The sequence below is a fragment of the Eumetopias jubatus genome, unplaced genomic scaffold, assembly GCF_037043125.1.
Source record: "Eumetopias jubatus isolate StellerSeaLion01/CBP00866 unplaced genomic scaffold, mEumJub1_p1.0 scaffold_7, whole genome shotgun sequence".
NCBI lineage: Eukaryota > Metazoa > Chordata > Mammalia > Carnivora > Otariidae > Eumetopias > Eumetopias jubatus.
In genome coordinates this window covers 8,622,845-8,636,482 of record NW_028274813.1, presented here as the reverse complement: position 1 = coordinate 8,636,482, position 13,638 = coordinate 8,622,845, and the positions used below count along the sequence as shown (strand labels likewise).

General features: G+C 37.5%; 1 protein-coding gene across 3 annotated transcripts in view; it reads right to left on the bottom strand.

The window, feature by feature from the left end:
• The window catches only part of ATG2B (autophagy related 2B), a 79,943-nt gene that overhangs the window by 38,115 nt on the left and 28,190 nt on the right, over positions 1–13,638 (bottom strand). For 2 of the 3 annotated variants that reach the window (XM_028099012.2, XM_028099013.2), the window contains exons 7-17: positions 12,683–12,779; positions 12,256–12,441; positions 11,109–11,263; positions 10,912–11,017; positions 9,551–9,812; positions 7,403–7,553; positions 6,597–6,689; positions 6,276–6,464; positions 4,001–4,274; positions 2,384–2,486; positions 140–332 (exon numbers count right to left, since the gene is read on the bottom strand). In XM_028099012.2, coding sequence (XP_027954813.2) covers positions 140–332; positions 2,384–2,486; positions 4,001–4,274; positions 6,276–6,464; positions 6,597–6,689; positions 7,403–7,553; positions 9,551–9,812; positions 10,912–11,017; positions 11,109–11,263; positions 12,256–12,441; positions 12,683–12,779 — 1,809 coding nt within the window. The remainder of the gene's footprint in view (positions 1–139; positions 333–2,383; positions 2,487–4,000; positions 4,275–6,275; positions 6,465–6,596; positions 6,690–7,402; positions 7,554–9,550; positions 9,813–10,911; positions 11,018–11,108; positions 11,264–12,255; positions 12,442–12,682; positions 12,780–13,638) is intronic. The other variant, XM_028099015.2, reaches the window with a different exon arrangement.

Sequence of the window (13,638 nt, the reverse complement as noted above, 5' to 3'; positions counted from 1 at the left end):
AAGAAATATTATTCAGTCTTAAGAGTTAAAAGGGTAGCAATAACAGTATACAAAGTACTTCTTCAAAAACAAAGAATGAAAATCACTGCTACATGGTAAAGGATAATTCCTTCATTGCTCACTTCATTGCTCATTTTACCTGCTCATTTTCAAACATGACTCTACGAGAAGAGAAGGGAGAAGGGGCTGGTCTTCGCAGATCACAAACATCCTTCAGGGAATGAGCACCCCCTTCCTCCTCTTCCTGATAGCGGCCATCACTCTCTTCTTCCTCAGCTGCTATTCGCTCCAAAATGGAATGCACAGCTGGTGGATTTAATTTCAGCACAATTCTGACAGCAAAGACAATTTAAAAAATCAAGGCCTAAGTATGAACAGCAAGGCTTTAACTTTCCTGCACTCTGATACAAAAACCACCGATAATAGGATTCAGCTTTTCTACAAAGTCTAATTGTGTCTCATGTAACCACTTCTGAATGTGCTATCAACTTCAAAATGTAGAACAGATGAAACAAATAAAAGAAGGGCATTAACATTTCATACTTGACTAACTGAAAATCTGATCTTGAGGACAAAAGATTATCTTTCAATTTCATCAACAGCCGACAAATTTTACCTAATAATTCTATTTACTTTCATGAAACCAAATGCTTCTGGGGTCTGTTGTGCTATTATAGAATATTGCACACCTAAGAGACCTTCTATCGTAGAAATTATTCAAATGGAAAAACAAGGACTCATAGAGAATAACTTAGAACTCCAACAACAAAGTAGCATTTCCCTTCAGGAATTTCAGTAACAAAAGGCTTGCCTTGTTGCTGTATTGAAGCTACAAACCTGAAGCAAAGGAGCCAACGCCCTGGGCCCCGCTTTCCTACTCCCTGCACATCACTAGCAAAGGCTTTGCAGTTTCCTTCCCAACACCGTTGTGAGGAGGGCTGGTGCCCTCAAACCAAACTTCTGTGGGGCATCTATGAAGTGTTTTTCCCCTTAGTTAAGTGGTGCCAGTTGGCTCCTGAAACAATCACGACTGTTTCCTAATTTATAGACATCCTAATGTAAATTGTGCTTCCAAATTAACCGAAGTAGATCCATTTATGATGAAAACTCATGCACTAAACCGCTCATTATCAGGCACGTCCTGATCACACCCATCCTAAGAGCCTGCTAGGACTGATAGACAGGGGCAGGTGTAAAAAAGGCTGGCAGGAAAATGGCACAAAAAAAGGTCACTTTGATTCTCAGATATCAAATATTCAGTTTTCAATATAATAAAGTCATTTCAAGTAAACTAAGTCCTTTTAAACATATCCAAGCCCACTATCAGGCTATTAAATTAATAGTCTTATTACAGTGTATAATATATGAGTAATTAACAAATGTTAATGAATAATTAATAATCTCTAATAAATATACTTTATTAATTCTTCTAAGAAATCCTGAAGCAGCAGTTCTTGACATCCACCTGCACACTGGAATCATCTGGTGTAATTTTTAGACTATCCTGATGCCCAGGCTCTATCCCAAAATCTCAGGGTGGGGCCCCTGAGTATTTTGTAAAAGTTTTGTAAAAGCCCAGATTTGAAAAACAGTGTCCTAAGGGGCGCCTGAGTGGCTCAGTCGTTAAGAGTCTGCCTTAGGCTCAGGTCATGATCCCAGGGTCCTGGTATCCAGCCCCGCATTGGGCTCCCTGCTCAGCAGGAAGCCTGCTTCTCCCTCTCCCACTCCCCCTGCCTGTGTTCCCTCTCTCGCTGTGTCTCTGTCAAATAAATAAATAAGATCCTTACAAGAAAAAAGCAAAAAACAGTGTCCTAAAGCAATCACGGACTATAAAATTCACTTAACTAACCAAATGATGCCATATAACTCCTCTACTGTAGCTCTGAACTATTTTTTTTAAATGGTTAATGATTCTTTTGTGCCTCTAATTAAACAGGGTAACTTGAGACCAGGGAACACATTTTATACCTCCATCTTTCACAGTATTGACACATACCTTTCATAGAGTAGTACACTCAATACGGATTTTTCAATTTAATTTGTCCCTCTTTCTCTGTTTTCTCCCTCTCCTTGTTCTCTCATCAGGGCTGAGTATGTTTAGTTTAAATTAATAGCCAAAATGCCGATTAAAAGTACTACAGCAGGGGCACCTGGGTAGCGCAATCGGTTAAGCAACTGTCAGTTTTGGTCCAGGTCATGATCTCAGGGTCCTGCGATCAAGCCCGGTGTGGGGCTCCCGCTCAGCACGTGGAGTCTGCTTAAGATTCTCTCTCCTTCTGCCTCTGCTCCCTCACTAAAAAATAAATCTTTAAAAAAAAAAAGTACCACAGCATTTTTTGAAAGGATCTCATTAAATGTCTATCATATACACCTGCTAACTCACCGTGGCCAGTCAAAGTCATCTGATGACGCTGTATCTCCATCTACTCCGCTAGACACATGGAAAAACTTAATAGATGGTTCTCCTTTATCTTCCTGGAATGACCCTAATAAAACACGAATGATTAACTAAAATGCATTTCTTCGCAAGTGCTGAAAGAAGATAGTTTCCTCCTAACATAAGCAAAGATCTCCTAAATCAGGGACCTAGTGCAACGTTAAGTTGCACAGCACTCATTCTTTTGTTCCTATTTCATGGATACATGTGGGGAGACAGGAGGAACAGATAATGATGATGTTTTCTGTTCAAACTCAAATTTTTAGGTACCAAGTGTAATGTGTCAGGTACATAATCATGACATAAATTTGGCAGTTGCCACTTACTGCCACTGAATGCTTATTCTACATAAAAGTTTATGCAGTTAATCTAAGAACATAGATAATAACTATATTTCTTAAATGTTTTGTACCAAGCACTGTAAGAATTACTTCCATTCACAATAATCCTATGCATGCTTTTTCAGTCCATTTTACAAAGAAAGACTTTCCTCCAGAAAAATGAGTTTCTTCCCACTGTAGATAAGATCAGACAACCCCTAAAGTCCTTTCATGAAGTCATAATCAGCAAGTCAATTGTAAATCTCTCTAAAGATGTGTAAAACTCCAAACAAGGGAAAAAAATTTTGCAGCCTATTCCCTGAGATGGAGGAGCAAGATATGGTGGCATGGAGAGGGTGTGGTTAGAGGGGGTGAAGTGGCAGAGGCAGGTTGTTTATGAACCACAGAATAAAACGTCAGAATCTTCCAGAGGTCCTCATACACCTGGTTCACCCTAAGTCAATACATATTCTGTTAGATGACAAAAGCAAATACAGAAAAACTGTCAATGGGTTTTACAAAGGAAAGTCACCAAAGATTAGTATGATGATTGAAAGCTCAAGTGTGAGACTTCGGTTGGAATCTTGATTTTGCCATTTACTACCACACGGTCTTGGAAGGTACCTCTTCTTAAGTCTATGGATTCCTCACTTATAAATGATAAAAAATAATTGGAAATAAGCCTACCATAACCATGACGATGAAAGGAAAGCAGTAACGTGTGAAGTGCTTAGTACAGTACCTAACACAGAGTGGCACTTAAGAAATTCTGGTTACTTTCAGCCCTACAAAAATTAAGTAGTCAGGTGGCAATAAAAATGTAAGTTAAAGGAGCGTCTGGTCGGCTGAGGTCATGATCTCAGGATTCTGGGATCAAGCCCTGCATTGGGCTCCCTGCGTGGCAGGAAGCCTGCTTCTTCCTCTTCCTCTCCCTGCTGGTGCTCTCTCTCTCTCTCTCTCTCCTTCCCTCCCTCTCCCTCTCAAATAAAATCTTTAAAAAAAAGTAAGCTACAGCACTACACTCCTTGCAGAAAAGTATTTTAATAAAGTGAATAATCATGCTTAGTAACTTAAAAAAAAAAATCAATTCTATCACATATTGGTATACAATATTGGAAAAAACTCATTACTCTTGCTTTCTAACACTGTCTATATTGGGGGCTACCATATACTTTTTCATGATGTTTGCCTGAGTAGTATTGTTTGTTTCTGCTCTGGTTCTTACACGCATGTTCAATCTTACCAACTAATTCTCTAAACGTAAGTTCCAATTTCATTTGTTCTGGGGTTGATCCTCCTATAAATTCAGTCTTAAATTCTAGGTCTGTGAATGCTAAATGAAGGATCTCCTTTTGAAGTGACTTCTTAAACCATGGTCCTCTTTCTTGATCTGATCGAAGATCAGGTATTGGGAAGCGAACAGAAAGGTTTAACGCTGGTGTGGCCACTTGTACTGATACCCGACAATTTGCAGGATTATGTGAATCATCCAGAAATACTTCAGTGAAAGCTTTGTGCTAAAACACAAAATATCAAAAATATGTCAAAACATCAAATTAGGTAAACATAAATGACATTAATATTCAACATTACAATATGCATAATCACTATTTCCTCATTCAGTATAATGAATTAAAATACAATTCAAATTAACTACTACCATATTAATTTAGTGTAATGAAATTCTATAATGTAATAGTTACTGATCAAACTTCAAATAACTGGCAAAAGTTAAACCAAATTAAGTCAAAATCAATCAGTCAAAATAAAAACCAAACCAAAGTGAAGACACAGGTGCTATAGATGTATACACATATTACTAAGAGTAAAAAACAACAGCATTAGATTATCAATAAATCCAATACAGTTAAAAATCAACTCAACATTCAATTTGAAGGATTTATCTACCAACATGCTCCTTTAAAGACTTGATGTGAAATAAGATGATGCCAAATGCAAGGGCCCATCCCTGACTTAACCTTGTATTTCCAGGACTAAGCCTAGAGCCTGACACAGTCTAAGTTCTAAATACTCACCAAATGACTCACTCTGAGCTCCCATCCAACCCAAGGGTATGAGTCCATCAAACGGCCCTTAGAAACCAAGACACATATGCCCCCTCTACTCAAAGCCATGTTACAGCAAAAGGGTCAAAGAACGTGCCCTGCAGGGGCACCTGGGTGGCTCAGTCGTTAAGCATCTGCCTTCAGCTCAGGTCATGATCCCAGAGTCCTGGGATCGAGCCCACCTCAAACCCAGGCTCCCTGCTCCGCGGGAAGCCTGCTTCTCCCTCTCCTACTCTCCCTGCTTGTGTTCCTGCTCTCCCTCTCTCTCTCTGTCAAATAAATAAATAAAATCTTAAAAAAAAGAGCATGCCCTTCAGATAAAATTCGATTTCTGTTTGTTTTTTGTTTTTCTAAAATGTACTGAAGCTTCTAAAGCATTAGCCCAGAGTACGCTGCAGGTGATAACACTCCACTCCACGAATCAGTGTCTAACCTCCTGGATTAGGGAGCTCCTTTCTTACGTGGGATTTCTAGCACACCTATTCTCTCTCTCCCCCTCTTGGACTCTGTAACACTAACCCCCACTCTCAGCAAAAATAACCCAAGAGATTAACCATCATCCCAGCACATCTATGGCTAACAGCAAATATGCACACTAGCCCCACAAAACTTGAAATAACTAGTAATTGGTGACAACAATAAATAAAAAATGCTGATTTAATGTGAATACCCACCACTAATTAAGGGCGAAACAAGTAGAAAAACACCTCCTCCCTTTTCTTTTAACCAAAGTTGTCTCTATCTGTTCCTGGTCCGAGAGCCCCCTAGTTCCAGCCCAAGATTCCTAACAGATTTCTTGCAAATATGACTTACTTGAACTGCTTAGAAAAGACACCATGCATCAGACAGATCTAAGTGACCTAATGTGATGCTCAATAACTCAATGCTATAAATTATGTTCCCACTTTCAAAAGTGTACCTTACAATATATGGGCTACATTTTATAGGTAGATCAGGTAGTTTACTAAATGTGTGAATAAATTTTCTGCAGGTATTATAATCGCAACTTATAAAATTCAAATAAACACAGAGAGGGAAAGGAAATCTAATTCTACACTCTAACATAATCAATGCTACCAACTGGTATATTTCTATCCATTCTTTCTCTATACCTCAATTTTATTTACACAGTTGTGATAAAAGTTTCTGTGGAATAATATGTTTCACTTTTTCTCTTAATACTCCTTCATGAGCTTTCTTCATGTGGCTACACCATCTTTATAACCATCATTCAAAATGGCCACATAAAATTTCACTCAATATATTAGCAAACATTATTCAGCTAGCCTACCATCTAGACATAAAAGTCTCCATCTTTTCATCATGAATAATGCTGTTTTAGTACTATATGCTATTTAATCCATTAAGAATACTTAAGCTCAGAAATGATCCCAATAAGCCCATTAGCTAGTTATAATTAGGATTAGTATTTGTAATGTTCTGAATACTTACCAGACTAGTATGTTTATTGTATGAAGTATACATGTGCGATGCCATCATTTCTACCGTAGTAAGCTTTTGTGGTTGAAGCAAAGAATTTAACCTGTCCACAATACTGATATCCAGCTCACAAAACACAGGATTTAACTTAATTTGTAATTCTGCCTTCTGAGGAACAGAACTAAGCCTTGCTTGATTACCCTTTAAAAAAATAAAAGGGAAAACATTAATATGATCACTAACACTACTACAAAATTTAGAAACTGTATGATTGTGAGAAAATACGTATCAAATGAAAATTTATAGGTGGTATCACACAATAAGGCTTCTTACCTGGGGTCCTTTATTCTCAGAATGCTTATAATGAAGCTGAAGACACACAGGGAGATGGGAATCAGTTCGTTCTTTGGGATGGAACATTAAAAGCTTACAAACAAAGACAAAAATAAATGTAAGATATTAAACTATAATTCATCCCATGAATTAACAGAGGTACTAGTGGTGGAAAGACTTTTTTTAAATCAGGAAATCTCATTTTACATTTCATTTTGGTCATTCACAAGCAATGTAAATCTTAAGACAATTTCTGTGATACTTAGTATCTCATCTGCAGAATGTACATGAGAATTCAAGTGAATTAACGCCCAAGAAAGTACTTTGAACATAAAATAATGTACAAGGAAAAGTAACAGCAATAAATGTTATCTTGATAACTTTGAAAAGTTCCTCTAGCACACACTTTTAGAATTGGAAAAAAAAATCAGACTAATAATAAACAAAAGACACTGTGCTTGTCTTGAACAGTGCTTACTAGCACACTGCAGGTATTCAGTATTTGTTTTACAGACTTCTGAAATTAACAGTGCTTGGAAAATTAGGGAAATAAAGTCATCTGTCCCATAATCTGTCTGCCGCTCTAAAACAAGTCAACTCTAAAAAATTCTAACAGACTCTTACAATGACCTTGAAAGCCATACTTTAAAATGTTTCAATGAAATACAAATGCGTACACATGCACTCTTCCTTCCTCTAATGGCTTCCTATATTTTTTTTTAATAAAATCATTGCTATTAATACAACTCTTTAAAAGCAAGGTAGATTTAAAGAATGATCCTAAAGACAAAGTATCTAGCATTTACCTCTGTGTAGTGAGGAGGAACAGAATGAGAATCAGTTGGAAACAGGCATTCCAAAAGTTCCATTTGCCCAATGGACATATCAGTACTAAAATATCGGGAAGCTGATCTTTGTCTTTGTTCATAGGACACTTTGATGCCAGTACCTATAAATCTATTAGAGAAAATGAAGCATTTAAGAGTATTCATATACTTCTAGGTTAACCAATGTGTCAAATAGTACACAAGTGTTAATAAAGTACATATTCTAATATATAATAATATTCCTAAGGGTATTAACCAGAAAGACTGCTTCAAATTTTCCATTCCCCGACATAAGAAAGCAATTTCTGATAGGAAATTATCCAGGATATATTATTTCCCAACACTGCCCTCCCTTCTTTAATATTTTAAAATTTACACTGCACGGGCGCCTGGGTGCTCAGTTGGTTAAGCGACTGCCTTCGGCTCAGGTCATGATCCTGGAGTCCCAGGATCGAGTCCTGCATCGGGCTCCCTGCTCAGCAGGGAGTCTGCTTCTCCCTCTGACCCTCTTCCCTCTCGTGCTCTCTCTCATTCTCTCTCTCTCAAATAAATAAATAAAATCTTTAAAAAATAAATAAAAATAAATAAAAATTTACACTGCAGTGAGACAAAAATCTTTCAAACTATATGCAGTAGATTCTTAAAATTATTTAAAAGCCTCATGCAGTACTTTAAAACCTTCAGTCAGTGGATCTCAAGTGAAAGTCGTCTTCCTATTTTTGCTGCTTTTGTTTTATTTCCTACTGGCAGACATTTGAAACCTTGTCAAAATGTTTTTACAGTTTAATTATAAATACTATGGCCCTAACTTGTAGAGTTTCTTTAGCCAGGTATAAAAACTACTCTGTATATTAATTTTAATATTTCAAAAAAAAATTAAAAGGCCAAACTTTCCTAAAAATATTAATATATGTGCCTAAATTGTTGTATAAAATATGATCAAAAGATAACTTTCACTAAGATGAGCAATGTTTACATATTAACAATATTATACTTACAAATTTACCTTCTCATTCATTAGGACTCAACCCATGAAAGGATCACTGGCTATGTGAACGGCTTTAATTTTTTCTTTTTTTTAAATGAAGTTTTGTTGTTGTTTTTAAGTAGGCTCCATGCCCAGCGTGGAGCCCAATTTGGGGCCTGAACTTACGACCCTGAGATCAAGACCTGAGCTGAGATCAAGAGTTGGACACTTAACCATCTGAGCCACCCACATGCCCCCGGATGGCTTTAACTTTTTAAAGCAGAAATTGAAAGTGTAACATCGGGCTCAGGATCAGCGCTGGTACCCTTCCCCACCCCACAGACAGTGGCATGGGGGTCATGTTGTGTCCACGTCCCTTCTCATTAGCTCACTCCACTCTCACCACCACTGCCATCTCCGCTGAGCCAGTGACAATAAGAACTATTTTTATGATTATAATGGCGTCAATATTTTAATCAGCAAAATGTGGTCCAAAAAAAACTTGTCAAGGGCACCTGGGTGGCTCAGTGGGTTAAGCGTCTGCCTTCAGCTCAGGTCATGATCCTGGGGTCCTGGGATCGAGTCCCGCATTGAGCACCCAGCTCAGCACAGAGTCTGCTTCTCCCTCTCCCTCTGCCCCTCCCACCTGTTCATGTTTTCACTTGTGCTCTGTCTCTAATGAATTAAAAAAAATCTTAAAAAAAAATTGTCAAGAGCAGAGAAAACTTCAGATTACCTCAACCTTATATGTAAATAGGTTTGCATGCCAAGTAAGCTGAATAAAAGATTCTATGGTAAACATTTTTGTAGCACTACAAGAAAACCTCACTCATTCCCTCATTTACAAATAAAATGTGAATCAGAAAAACAGAGTTAGGGGCGCCTGGGTGGCTCAGTTGGTTAAGCAGCTGCCTTTGGCTCAGGTCATGATCCTGGAGTCCCAGGATCGAGTCCCGCATTAGGCTCCCTGCTCGGCAAGGAGCCTGCTTCTCCCTCTAACCCTCCCCCCTCTCATGTACTCTCTCTCTCTTTCTCACTCTCTCAAAATAAATAAAAATCTTTAAAAAAAAAAAAAAAGAAAGAAAAACAGAGTTAGACAGATAAAAAAGTCCCCACCTGGTTCTTTTTCAAGCATCATTAATAAACATGAGAGAATTTACCTAAGGTGATCATGTTTGCAAGCTTCCGCAAATACTGCTCGGAAAGACATAAAATCATCTGTTGAAAATCTTGCTGGGTCAATCTTTTCTATACAGGTAAAGAATGCTATCGCCAAAGGCGTCAATGGATTAAGGTTTAGTGATGTTTCAGGTGGAGATAAAGGATCGATGTGAAGCACAGAGATGGAAAAGGTTCCCACAGCTAGTCTAAAAATAAGTTCAGGCCTGGATTCATCCACTGAAACAGATCTAGATGGGAGAGCTGAAACACATGGGTTAAAATTATATACATAAAATTTAATACTTAAAAACAATCCATTATATCAAAATTATAAAGCATTTACTCATGTGTTAGTTTTAAAAAGCAGGTGAACACACAACAGTTTGATATTTGATATTCAACAAGATAAACTGTTATCTTTCTGCATTTGATATTCAGGATCTTTGATACTTGAAGCATCAAAAAGAAACATGAACAAAAGTTTTGCATTAATAAAACTGTATTGGAAAAGTTGCAGATTAACCCAAAACCTGCTCACCAAATTTTCTTTTAAGCCTTGGTTCTATTTCAATTAAATTTTGTGGAGAAGAGACCTGAGGTTCTCTTTCAAGGAAAGTGTAAACAATGGAACAAGTATTGATGGTTGACTGAGACTCCTAAACTACAATAGTAATATGAAACTTACAGTGTACTTTTTACTAAAGATATTTAAATACACAAAGACTACAGTGAATTGGGCGCCTGGGTGGCTCAGATGGTTAAGCGTCTGCCTTCAGCTCAGGTCATGATCCCAGACTCCTGGGATCGGGTCCCGCATCGGGCTCCCTGCTCCTTGGGAGACTGCTTCTCCCTCTGCCTCTCTCTCTCTCTCTCTCTCTCTGTCTCTCATGAATAAATAAATAAAATCTTAAAAAAAAAAAAAGACTACAGTGAATTGGCAACTATTCTAAAATACTTCACGGTTGAGTTGTTCAACCATGCTTCACATTTTCTTTCTAAACTTTGTTAAATGGCCTAGCTCAAAAAAAAAATGTATGAGGGGAAAGAAAAGCAGCAGTAGAATGGTATTTTCTAGAAAGAAACAATTTTTTTTTTTTTTTATTCCAGTGGAAGGGGCGCCTGGGTGGCTCAGTTGTTAAGCATCTGCCTTCGGCTCAGGTCAGGATCCCAGGGTCCTGGGATCAAGCCCCTCATCGGGCTCCCTGCTCCACGGCAAACCTGCTTCTCCCTCTCCCGCTCCCCCTGCTTGTGTTCCCTCTCTTGCTGTGTCTCTGTCAAATAAATAAATAAAATCTTTAAAAAATAATAAAATAAATAAATTCCAGTGGAAAATTACCGTTAAGTGTCTTACACTACTTACAAGTCTTCTGTAAATTTGGTGGGTGAACTAGGTTGGATGGCAATGTGGACCCTCTTACTGGTTGTTCTTTATGATGTTCAAGGAAATCTCCCCATGTTGGCTGAAGCTGTAAAATAATTTTTTTTTAAATCACATGAATAAAGTGTAGAATTTCAGAAGCCACTTTTCAAGAATAGAACAAAATTTAAACACTTTACCACAGTAGCACTTAATGGAGATCCTGCTGGAGTATTTGTATATGTACTAGTTAATGACAACTCAAGGTCCATATTTGGAGGGTCTCCCAGAGGTGGAAGAGAAGAGAGACTATGGGACATGTCCATATCAGCCATGGAGAAGAAAACTTCTTCTTCTAGACAAAATTAAACCTTGTCAGTTGTATAATTCAGGTCTTGAAATTAAGTTAACATACATTAATATAATATTCTTCAGATTATCTAAGTACAGTGATGCCCTACAATTTACATTACTTCTGATGGGGTAATTTGTGAGGATCGAAGATATAAATGGCATAGTAAAAACTCAACCAAATACAAGTTAACAAAACATTATGCTATCCTACCGGTGAACTTGGTTTTTGGTTTTTTTTTTTAATGTAAGATTTGCAGTACTACGTGGTATATTTTTAAGTGTCATGTGACAATTTAGAAGTTAAAATCCAACTTTAAAATAGTATAAAGATCTTGCAATCTCTGGTTTCGTATGAATACAGCTCTTTAAAAAAAAAACAAAACAAAACACCTGAATGTATTTTTTAGAATTTTATTTACATTTCACTTCTTTCTGGAGGTTGTTTTACCCTCATGCAAATGAAGTTTGTTATGACCAAAATTTCTTGAGTCGATTTTAAAACTTATTTAGTTCAACATTCTATACTTAAATGGATTCTTGTTAAGGTATTAGTGCTAAACATTCTAAAACACCTGTAAAAATGCAAAGTAAACTGTGTAAAGACTATTTACGTGTAACTGATGGAAGAGTAGAAAAAAAGGTTCCATTTAAGGGCCTCTAACCGTAAATCAGTATACAAGCATGTAAGAATTTGATAAAATGATTACCCCAATTTATCTTCTGGGTAAATCTACATTTTTGTAAATTGACTGTCCTTAGAATAAAAAAGAAGTCATGATTTACAAAACAAGATTACACACTCAAAAAAGGATACGTGAACCAGTGCATCACTGTAATGCTGCAGTTAGATCAACTTAACAAATTTAAACCTTCTTAGATCACGGATCTTTCGTTCTTTCATTACTAAACTCCATTTCACAGCGGCCAAATTAAGTTTACTTTGCTCTATGATGATGTTGTAAGAATCCAGTGTCAATTGTTTCAGTCGCTTACCACGGCTAGAAGGTGTACGAGCGGATTCTGTCTCATAAAAGCTTTGCTCTGAAGATACACCTGCTGAGAGGGAATCTTTTCTCAAATAATACCGGTTTAATTCCATCTGAATTCGATATTCCTCTTCTTGCTGCATGGGTCGGCTTTTTCTATCTTTATTAGCTAACCCTATTTTGCTAGAATTTTCTACAAGTATAGAAAGGAAAGCAAAACAGTAATTAAATTTGGAGTTAATCAATCATCTCTCTCCCAAAACCCACTTGTCCAATACCAATGGCAACTTCATGCCACAGTCAATGCAGAACTACCACTATTTAATATTAATCAGAGCTATGCAGTAGCTTTAAGCAACTAGCTAGGGATCACAGAATCTAAAAAGTTTTAAATAATCAAAAATAATAACAGAGTTGCCTTTTGCCATACTTGCCTGGTCCAGCAACAGCTGCTAACATATCCAAAAGCAAGTGCACCTGCCTTGGTGACAGGAATAGATGAATAGAGTCTATCTGTCCATCAATATCCAACTTCAAAAAAAAAAAAAAAAGCCATTCAGGATAAACACTCTTTAAAATCTCATCACCACAAATCCCAGTATACTTTAATGACTGATTACTTAAGTCTTGGGATTCCTTCACCTAAGATTCCCTCCACTAATTAACACAATCTAAATGAAAGACTTAAAGGCCACCAAACTGTTGTTCTAAGGGGAAAAATCCTCCTGCAAAATTCCTTGTTGGCAAGTCCAATGTCCTATTTTTATCTCTGAGTTTTCTGAGTATTTCAGGTATTTGAGGAGGCTTCAAGTCACAGTCACCAGGAAGACTATGAAGACAGCAGCAGCACAGAAATTCATTCCCAACAGGATTTCAAGACTCAAATCATAATCCTCAAAGTGGGATTCAAGCCAAGAGCAAATAAAGTTGGCTTTCTCAAGTTCGCGCATGGGTAACACTCCCTAACAGAGCATGTGAGGCCCTTCCCTACCAACAGTGTGCCTCTCCACACGTGCACACAGGGTTCCACAAAGCCCGCTCTCTGTTGGGCAGGAAAGTGCAGGCCACAGCAGAGATGCCCACTAAGCAGGTGCTCATGTGGACTGCCTTGCTCTTTTCCAAGTCTTTGTCCATTTTTCCTCATGGAAATAAAAACCCCAGCTGGTCTCATCCTGATTCCTGTGGAGTATATTCTGACAAAACAATTACTCTATTTTCTACATCACATTCTAACAAGTTGAGTATGCCTGCCTTACTTTTCATTCATCTCCTCTTAGGGCTAATGCTAACACTATTATCTTTATTCCATTTCACAATTTTAAAAGAATTCAATTAATATTTATATTTGGAAAATGGTATCTTCCCGGGGCGGATGGACAAATTTCTTCTG